The sequence below is a fragment of the Neophocaena asiaeorientalis genome, unplaced genomic scaffold (genome assembly GCF_003031525.2).
Source record: "Neophocaena asiaeorientalis asiaeorientalis breed wild unplaced genomic scaffold, Neophocaena_asiaeorientalis_V1.1 scaffold177, whole genome shotgun sequence".
NCBI classification, from domain to species: domain Eukaryota; kingdom Metazoa; phylum Chordata; class Mammalia; order Artiodactyla; family Phocoenidae; genus Neophocaena; species Neophocaena asiaeorientalis.
Genome location: NW_020172779.1, coordinates 5,739,241 through 5,750,156, shown reverse-complemented (window position 1 = coordinate 5,750,156; position 10,916 = coordinate 5,739,241). Strand labels below are relative to the sequence as shown.

General features: G+C 41.1%; 1 protein-coding gene across 3 annotated transcripts in view; it reads left to right on the top strand.

The window, feature by feature from the left end:
- SNTB1 (syntrophin beta 1) overlaps positions 1-10,916 on the top strand; it is a 217,179-nt gene that overhangs the window by 90,630 nt on the left and 115,633 nt on the right. For all 3 annotated transcript variants that reach the window (XM_024741010.1, XM_024741009.1, XM_024741011.1), the window contains exon 3: positions 6,344-6,560. In XM_024741010.1, the coding sequence (XP_024596778.1) occupies positions 6,344-6,560 (217 nt within the window). The remainder of the gene's footprint in view (positions 1-6,343; positions 6,561-10,916) is intronic.

Sequence of the window (10,916 nt, the reverse complement as noted above, 5' to 3'; positions counted from 1 at the left end):
CCCCCCCCCCCCCAATCCTGCTCATATGCACTGGAATGTAAGCCCCTCAAGGGCAGGCACCCAGTCTGTTTTGTTCACTGAAATAACTCCAGCACTAAAGGCCATGCCCATAGCAGGAGCTCATTAAATGTTTGTTCAGTTAATGGATAACTAAACCAATCAGCATCCTTCTGGGTGGTTGTAGGACTCATGGAATAGGATACTTGCCCTGGGTCCACCTGTCATCCCTGGTGACAATGAGCTTGCTTTGTTGAAGAGTCAAGGCAGGTCACCTCAAATGACTCTGCTGTAGAAAATAGGGTAATTTTTGAGTTAGTTTTTAAAGTAGAGGCTTAGCAAATTCATAACCAGTTTATTTTAGTCCTGACTCCACATATGAAAATTCAGCATCCTCACCCACAATGTCCTTATGACCTCATGCGAACCTTTGGTCATCCTTCAAATGTCTGAAAATCCTACCCTCAAGGACCCACCTGGCAAAATATAAGTGAAAAAAATATTGGAAAATGAATGAAAACAATGATCCTTCTAGGCCACTGTGCCAAAGTAAAGAAAAAGTAACCTAAGTATATAAGCTCAACATAGGTTTATTTTCGTTTGTCAGGTGCCCATAGGGCTTGGTAAAAAGTCAGAAGGCACATCTGCCTAAGGCCTAAGGATTTGGCACACATTTTAACAGTGATGTTAAATGTTTAACAGCGATTTCCCAAGGGATCATCGAATGTTTGAAGGGTAGGAGCCTTATTTCCCACCCCTGACATGTGAGGAGAATGAGGTCTAGAAGGTGAAATAACTTGCCCAGGGCTGGAGAGGTAGTTAGCAACAGGGCTGGAACTGGAACCAGGTCCCTGACTCCCAGGGTCAATTCTCTTTCCAGTTCACCGCTCAGCCTCCTGAGAGATTAGCTATAGTTTCTGAGAAGCTTATATTACCTCTTTCATCATTTCTTGGTCTTTTTGGAAATATTGATCTCCCTCTGCATCTTTCCTAAGATGACCCAGGAAATGGCATTAAGAGAAGTCTCTTGCATATTACATTGAGTCAGCAAACCCCATTGTCACCAACTTGTCCCCAATTTGCAAGTTTCACTGAAGGTCCAAATACTCAGGTTTCTTGGCTCCAGCTGATGCCTTTTCCCCTTAATTACATTAGAAAATGTACATTTCATGTTCACATCCCCTAGAGTAGTGAAATATTTCTTTTCCTCCTGTAATCTGGAAATCCCTTTTTTGGTTGTTTTGTTGTTATTTTTAAGAAGAAAACTTGCACATAACAGAGGGACTTGCTGGTTCTTCAGAAACCAGCCTGGTAGGAGAGTTGATTGGATTTGCCTAAAGCATTTCCTCATTAGTAGCCTGTGTGTGCTTTTCCTTTAAATTGTCACCTGGCCTCAACAAAGATTTAATTGTGGCAACTTGGGGCCTTTGCAAACGTGGGTTTCCTGAATGTTCTTTTGAAATCTTCACAACTGTGCATCTTTCAGATGAAAAACTGGAAACATATTGAAAGTGACTTGGTGCATTATTGGTTTGGAGACCACTTCTCATTTCTCTTCTCCCCCTATTTTGTAAGGGAAGATTGGAATTTTAATTGCTCAGCCATGGTTTTTAATTCATGATGCCCAGCAAGGGCATGGTTTATTAATTAGTCCTGATTATGAGGTGCCCTGAGCCTGGGCCTGGCTGCTTCTTGATCAGTTTCAACAGTTCTTTGCCTGAAATTACTGTCTGTAAGCACATGGCGGTCTAATTATGCAGACACTAGCTGTTCAGTTCTGCCAGGTTAAACCCTGTATTATACATATGACAGTGCCTTAAAAGGCATTTGTTGAAATGCCAGTTTATTAGTTCAGCCTTACAAAATCCAGCTCTCTTATGTTATAGGCAAATAGCCTCTTAATTGGATGTTTTCTCCCTGTACGTGAAAACGTTGGCTTAAATACACAGACACACACACACACTCATCCAGTTAATTTTTTTAAAAGTGCGAGAAACAGTATTGCTTCATGGTTAAAGGTAAGGACTCTGGAGCCAGGCTGCCTCGATTTGACTCATGTGTCTGCCACTTTCCTGCACTCTAACTTGAGTTTGTGAGTTACTCTCTCTCTCTCTTTTGCACAGCCTTTAGTAAAATGGGAATGATTGCAATGTCTGTATCCTAGGGTTGTTGTGAGGTTCAGGTGAGTTAGTACACAACAAACACTTATCAGAGTTCATGAAACCTAGTTCTTGTGTTTTTTACTGATTGCTCCAATACATTTATTTGTGGTTATGTCTTATAAAATCTAGTTGTGTTAAGCTGGCACGGTTAGGGATATCTCCCTGTGGCAAAAGCTAAGAATTGTCCCTTAATGTCTATTCTCTTTTTCTTCCACAGTAATAGCCTCCCCTCCCACCAACTTTTAGCCAGGTTGGCATAGAATTGTCCAGAGTTAAGAGTAAATTTCTTTTCCATGTAGAAGTGGCCATGTGACTAAATTCTGGCTGATGGGTTGTAAGTAGATAGTGTGTCAGCTTCTGAAAAGTGACCCTGAAGGAAGGGTAGTGTGTCTTTGACTTTTTCCTTCTTCCTAACGATGGGAATTTGGTCACGATGGCTGGAACCCAAGCAGCCCTCTTGGGTCACTAGATGGCAGGTTAGCATTATAGAGCAGGAAAGGAGCAGAAGCCTGAGGACCTAAAAACTTCAGGGAGCAGAGTTGCCCTAGCAGCCCTTTTCTTTCACACTAGACTTTCGGTAAAAGCAAACCTCTATATTATTTAATACACTGTAATTCGGGGCACCTATTGCTGTCAAATCTAGTCTTAGGTAACATCTTACCCTCCCTGAATTAGACCACATTCATTATTTTGATTGCAATGTGTAGGCATTTCAGGACACTAAGGCACAAAGAACCACGGAAAGTTTTCACACACTCTTAATTTCCTGTTAGAGGCACTGCTTTACAACACCCAGACATGGCTGCAGTGCTTTTACTGTCTGAATGAGGGGACTTATCCTCAGGCCTCACTTGGTGATTGGAGAGGGCACTGCTTGACAGTAGAATTATGCTCATAACTGATGGCCAAATCTTGTAGAAACTACTTGTAATGTCCCTCAGAAGGGATAGTCTGACAATTTTATTACTTCCCTTGGGCCAGAAATTGTGAGCCTCTGGACAAATCCAAGACAATTTTCTTTTGCTCTTGTTGCTATACCCAAGAACAAGTTTCTCCACTTCCTATAAATATCAAAAAGAAAGCAGGACTCCTAAACAAAGGAACTTGAAGCAGGATTGTGGTGGTGTTGCTAGTTCTTCCTCAGGATAGATGTGGAAATAGTTCAGTGATCTTAGTGTATCTTGCTTAGGAGCAATGATGATAATCTCTTAGTATCCTTTATTTCCTTGAAATTGAATCTTATTTTCTGAGGGTGCCAGAGATCTCAAGACTCATTTAGGGATTTTGCTGAGCCATCTTCCCAACACTGGTGAAAAGGAGAGATGACATCTAAAGCTCTCAGAGGAAACATAGGTTCTAAGGAAGAGTGCCTGATTTCATACTTGACACATCATGAAGAGTATGATAAATGTTCTTCTTTATTCCCCTTCCAAACTGAGGTCCAATTTTCCTTTCCTATGGAATTGTGATAGAAATTATAAATCAGAGTACATTATTTAAAAGAAGGACTGTTATTCTTACCTCTACTTTTAAAAGTCCTAGCTGCCCTTTAAGGCCAAGTTCAAATGCCACCTACTCCGTGAAGCATCCCTGGATTCTCCCCTCCACAATGCTCACCCCCTACTCCAGCCAGAAGGATAATAATACAATCAAAGTAGAATCTTCAATCTCAGCTGATACTTGAATTTCCCCTATATCAATAAGTAAAAGTCTACAATATACAAAGCTAAGCAGAGTTCTAGCTTCTGCAAAAGCATTTTAGAGATGGAAATTCAGTACCTTCAAAAGAGAATTTATTTATTTCAGTTTTTAGACAGCTTAATTCTGTCCCACTGAATTTTCTGCATTTGTTTGTAGGTATGTCTGTGCTCCTCTTTAAATACACTGCCCAGAAATAAACAATATTCCTTGAAATACACTGTCCATGAATCACCTTTCTTCTTCTGTTACTGCAACCTGTGCTAACAGGTTTGCAGCAACCATGGAGCTGTTTTCTCCCAGTTGCACTTATATTCAATGAAAATTCTGAAATCTTCTTTTTAAATATGTGTTGGTGCTAAATGACATCTCCTCTGTCTTAAATTCATGTGGCTGGTTTTGATATTTAGTTTGGGTCCTCCAATATATAGATCCATATTGCATGCATGTGGGTATGTTTGGTCTGCTTATTAAAGTGTTGCAAACCTAACCTGTCACTCAAGCCCCTAGATCCATTTGTCTGGTGAATTCTTCCAAGGTCCTTTATTCTTATTATAGCTCATTCTGCTTTATGCCACAGTTTATGTACTTGTTTTATGCGACTGTCTTAGGTGGGGTTCCCTAGAAGCAGAGCCTCTGTCTGGGGAATCGGGCAGCAGCTCTATAGTCTCCCAGGTTTGACGGCTTCTGATGGTCCAAGAGCAGTTTTCCAGAGCAGGAGAGTAGCTAAGAATTGTTCTCAGCCAACACACAGCAGCTAGGATATAGGTGCCCTAGCTGCTGAAAAGGATCTGCCAGGACACCAACAGCATCCACTACAGTCAGCCATGATTTTGTAACTCTTAAGTATGGAAGCCATGTATTGTTTATTCCTGCAGTCTCCATGAACCTGAGTCCAAGTCTTACACAGGGAAGGCACTAGTTTGTGGAATTGAATCACCAGAGATCTGGAGGAAGTGCCCCCTGGTTTGCACCCATTCCAATCCACTGCCATTTGTAATAACAAATACCTCTAAGGGACTTACCATGTAAGTGACAGAGAGAAGGATATGGAAGCTTATATTGCATATTCCAAGAATCCAGTTTCCCTGTCAACTTGAAAGCTGTCTAAGGACCAAATGCTTAAATTTAGAATTGGCAAATACCACCTTAGTAAGCATATCAAAGAGCAGAATTTTAGTCTGCTCCATTCAGCTTTTAAACGATTTTGTTTCTTTAAATTTTGTAAAGTAATATATGCATATGGCTAAACATGAGAATGGTATAAAAGAGTAATAAATGAATAGTAAAGGTCTATTTTTCCGTCGTCTTGACTTGCAGTTCCACTCCTAGAGCTAACTACCGTTAACATTTTCTTGGATTTCTATCCAGAAATAGTTGTAGCTCTACGAGGATAAATATCTATGATTTTATACACAAAATGAGTACAGTATGTGCACTGTTCTGTAAAGTTTTTTTAGACTGTTAATAGATCTTAGAGGTTTTTCTACATCAACGCCTCTATAGCTATCTCATTTTTTTTAATGAATGTATAAACGTCTTACAATTTATTTAACCTGTCCTCTTTCTTTTTAATGGACATTTAGGTTGTTTCTAGTTTTTGGCTTATACAAGTAATGTTTTTGCCATCACAGATTTTTACCATTACAAAATGTGTTCTTCTATGTATTTCTTTGCATATATGTTCTTTTTTTTTAATTTTTTAAAATTTTATTTATTTATTTTTGGCTGTGTTGGGTCTTCGTTGCTGTGCACAGGCTTTTCTCTAGTTGCAGCAAGCAGGGGCTACTCTTCATTGTGGTGCGCGGGCTTCTCATTGCGGTGGCGGAGCATGGGCTCTAGATGCATGGGCTTCAGTAGTTGTGTCATGCGGGCTCAGTAGTTGTGGCTTGAGGGCTCTAGAGAGCAGACTTGGTAGTCGTGGTGCACGGGCGTAGCTGCTGTGTGGCATGTGGGATCTTCCCAGACCGGGGATCGAACCTGTGTCCCCTGCATTGGCAGGCGATTCTTAACCACTAAGCCACCAGGGAAGTCCCTGCATATATGTTCTTAATACTATTAAATTGAAAAGCCTATCCCTGAGTCTCAACAGAATAATGGAGACGTGGATAGTTAATGTGGCCACCAGATTCCCTACATCTATACTGAATAACTGTGTGTCTTTTAGCCTAAGATATGCTTTCTCACTCTCTGCCCATTTGTTTTTTAGCCTCTTTCCCAGAATGCACCTCATAATCAGAAAAGATAGAAATTGTCATAATTGAAAAAAGCTGAGAGTAATTCTCAAGTTCAGGTTATCCTGATGGCAAGTTCTAAAAACCACGTTGGTACATAATTTAAGGAATAGAAATTCTGAATCTTGTTCAGATTTTAAGAGTCTCTGTTTAAGAGCTTATCTAATACAAGTTTCAAAAATGCCATCAGACTTTCCAGAAATTCAGCCCTGATGTACTGAAAAGTGCTTACTGTTGTCTTTTTGCTTGCAGTGAAGTATATGCGGGAAGCCACACCCTACGTGAAGAAAGGCTCCCCAGTATCCGAGATCGGGTGGGAAACGCCTCCGCCAGAATCCCCTCGGTTAGGCAGCGGGTCCTCAGATCCTCTGTCATCGCAGTCCTTCTCCTTCCATAGAGACCGGAAAAGCATCCCTCTCAAGATGTGCTTCGTCACTCGGAGCATGGCCTTGGCTGACCCTGAGAACAGGTAAAGATGGCTAACGCCCTCCTCCGTATCTCGCTGCTCTTTGGCCTCTGCGGTTGAAAGAGAGCTTTTATCAGGTTGTACTTGTGTTCTGGAAACACTGGACGGTTTCCAAAGAATAGCCTGAAAGGACCACGATGCAGGAATGTATATGTCAAGCTAGGCCTCCCTCTCTTTCTTCCTCCATCCTTCTTTTTCTTCCTTTTATCCTCATGAAGAATCTGTATACTAAGCTCTGGTTCTGGAAAAAGTTGAATCAGTGAAGTCAGGATCTTATGTGTCTTCCCTGGGTCTGCCTCTGCCAGTATATGTAACTTTGGGCAAGTCTCTCGGAGCACTGAACCTCAGTTTTGTCGTATGTAAAATGGAAATAGTTGAAATCAATGCCTCGTTGAGTTGTGAAGATTAAATGAGGAAATCCATGTGAACTGCTTAGCCCAGGAAAACCTTCCATGAATATAAGCTATATAATACTATGTATTATTCCTATTGGGTTTTTTTTTTGGCTGCACCATGCAGCATATGGGATCTTAGTTCCCTTACCAGGGCTCGAACCCCTGCCCCCTGCATTGGAAGCACAGAGTCTTAACCACTGGACCACCAGGGAAGTCCCCAGTACTATGTATTATTGATGCTAGGTAACAATAAGCAACTAGGCCTCTCTGGGCCTCGGTGTTCTCAACTGTGTACTTGGAGGGTTTGATGAGAGCATCCTTAACACTTTTTGGCTCTGAAGCTCTCTTTATCCTCAAGAGAGAAAAAGGAGCGGCCTCGATCCAAGCCTGGAGTGCTATTTCCCAAAGCCTATACATGACATCTTTGCCACAGGATAGATATATAACCCAATCCATGGCAATTAGAAGGAATCCAGGCAAGATGAGCCAGTATTTGGGGTCCCTATTCCCCCCAAAGTTTTCCTTTATCTCTGTTGACAGAAAACATACATCTGGAAGGAAAATAAAAGACATGTAGAGAAGAGAGAGAGAAATTGAGCCAGAGAAGGGGGAATGGTGGTGACCTTTGCATCCTCATTCAAATGCTAGAAAAAGAAACAGCTCTACTGGCCCTTATTTACAAATGATTGGGACAGCTGCAACCCCACCCCAACCCAACAGGGATGTATTTGGCTGGGTTCCGAGCTGCTGATGGGGAAAACCCAAAGGAAATAAGAGCGAGGAGAAAGTTGCCTGCTTGGCTCACAGCCAAATGTTTTGTTCTCTTCCCAGTAAACTTATGCTAAGGAAGCTGCTAGCCCTTCTGACCCCAGTCAGCTGCAGGGTCTACCCTGCTCCCCGCCCGTCAGTTCTGTCTGCATAGGGATCAGAGATCAGCCATTGTATGAGCGAGCCAGGGGGTATCAGCAAGAGATGAATCTGAGAAGGCAGATTGGGAAGGAAGCAGAATTCTTAGATGGTCCATTCCCACCCGTTCTCTGTTTTGCTTCCCCTCCCCCCAATTTCTACCACTTTCCTGGGCCTACAGTTGACATCCTGGTTCCTGAGTTTCCTCTTCCCTGGGCTTTTACCCACTCAGTCAAACAAGTCCTTTCTCCCAAGAGTCTGAGGTCTAAGGTTTCAGATCTGATGAATTCATAATTTATCCAGTGGCTGTCTTGTGCTGGGCCGCATGCTAATTACTTCAACCCAGAGACTGCAAAGTGGCAGCCTTTAGGTGTCCCCAGCCCACAGATATGTTTTTTTAGTGGTCTATCTAGGGTTGCAAAGAAATTTGAATTAGTTGCCACATTGAATAGTCAGAAAATTTCACATTAAAAAGCCAGATTTCTGGACTTCCCTGGTTGTCCAGCGGTTAAGACTGTGTGGTTCCACCGCAGCGGGCACAGTTTCAATTCCTGGTCAGGGAACTAGGATCCCGCATGCTGCATGGTGCACCCCCCAAAAAAAAAAAAAAAAAAAAAAAAGGTTTCTGCAACTTTCACATGGGCTATAAGAAATTACTTTATTAAAAAAAAAAAAGCCAGATTTCTCCTTTCCTAGAAAAATAAGAAGATCTAATGATATCATTAGGCCTATATTGCTGCAGGCAGGCCTCCCATCTGTAGGAGCCCAGTAGAGTCTTATCCTTTGAAAAGGGAATGAACTCTCCTAGTCACTCCTTTTGCCTTACACTTAGGGGATTCAGTTAATTACCTGCCTGGGTCTTCACATTTCCTGCCTTGTCCTTGAATTTGTAATCATGTTTAGTCCTCTGAGTTTCTAACATCATCCCCACTCTACAGATAAAAATAACTGAGGCTCAGGGCTTACGTAAGTTCCTATGGTCATATAGTTGATGTATGATACAACTGGTCTTCAATGTCATGCCTATAGAATGGGTGACAGTGTCAGTTTACCATTCCCAGAAAAATACAGAGACTAGAAAACTCGGAATATTGTAGAAGTGGTTAATACATTAGGGAGAGAGTGTGAGTAGATGATTTCTAGGGTTCCTTTCAATGGTGGACTTACATGCTATCATATTTCTCCCAATCATTTAATTACATTGTAAAGAATATTTGGGGAGATATCAGGCCTTAGTTCAAATATTGGAAGCTTCATTTTGTCAAGCCAGTAGAGAGGATGCATTTTAAAAAATTTTATATTATTGAAGTATCGTTGATTTACAATGTTGTGTTAATTTCTGCTACACAGCAAAGTGATTCAGTTATACATATATATACATTCTTTTCCATATTCTTTTCCGTTATGGTTTATCACAAGATATTGAATATAGTTCCCATTTTTAAACTTTTATATCGGTGCTCTTCAAGTTGACCATTGATAAGTATATATAGGGCCTCCTAGGTGGTAAGGGAAAGCCTGTCCTGCTGGGGTGTGAGAACCAGTAGGGCAAGACTGCAAAAGAGAATCCAGCTAAGCCAGAGGGTCCAGGAGGGGATTTTGGTCCAAACAGATACAAAACTGCTGACAGTAAATTAACCTTTCACAATGTGCCCGTGTATCAAATCACCATGATGTGAACTTTAAATATCTTACAATTTTGTCCATTACACCTCATTAAAACTGAAAAAAACCCCAAAAGACTAGGGGTTTAATTGAGTCCTGACCCTGGTTGAATAAAAGAAGAAAAGAAAAAAGAAACATATTTTATGGAACTCCAGTCACGTGCCGGGCAGAGCATAATGTACCAGTCAGAAATATGGACTCTGCAAAATTCAACTCTGTGCTGAGTATGAGACACACCTAACACAAAGTGATTTTAAAAGGCCAAAAATATAGGCTGGGCAGATTATATAAGGCAAATGCAAACTAACAGCAAAAACAAAAAGCATCAATTTTGATCTTGATATGTGACAGGGTAAAGTGCAGACTGAAAAGCACAAAACAAGACAAAGAAGAACTGGTTTATGTTAAAGGCCAGAGTTCACAAGGAACAGAATTCAGCAGTTATGTGTGCACATCAGGTGACACAGCAGCAACCTTTACAGCAAAATATGCAGAAAATGCAAGAAGAAATAGAAGCATACTAAAATTAGGTAGTTCAATGCTACTCTCAATCCAAGACAAGGCAATTGGACAAAAGATAAACAAAGATACAGAAGACCCAAATGACATAATTAAGGGATGTCGGGACACATCACAGTCTTTGTACCCTGATAATAAAGAGTACACTTTTTTTTTCTAATCCACATAGAACATTCACAAATTAACCATAGACTGTCACAAAAAAATGCAGTAAGTTCCATAAGGTAGAAGTAATACAAACAACATCCTCTGATGATTGTGGAATAAAACTAGAAAATCAATAACTAAACCAAAGCACAGAAAGCCTTTCTTCATGGAGTTTCAAAAGCTCTCTCTGAAATAAATAACTCGGGTCAAAAGGGAAATAGAAACTGAAAGTGTACCATTTTAAAAAATAATGAAAATTATGCAAATATTAAATATAAAAGGGAAAGAAGTTGAAAGGGAGAGTGTTGCCTCTGCTGTCAGCTAGATCTATGGTGGAATCTTAGCTCCACCACTTAGGTGTGAAGCAAGTATCTCATTTAATCCCGATAACAACCCTAGCTCGTAAGTACTCTAATCTCTATTTTATGGACAACGAAACTTGGTTCAGAAACAAGAGTTGAAGCCAACGGGAAATCTGAGATTCAGACCCAGGCCTGGCTGGCACCAAGCTCAGTTTCTTAAACATGACACCCCATTGCTTCCGATTTTAGCGCCTGGCAGAACAGCTCACCTGAACTGTAAGCACCATGGCCAGGAATTAACAGTCTCCTGGATGCTAAAACCTCAGCATCTTGGGGCTAATCCCCTCGGTTGGTGACACACAGCTACTCATAGTTTGCATTAAAAGCTCTAATGTTCGGGCTTCCCTGGTGGCGCAGTGGTTGAG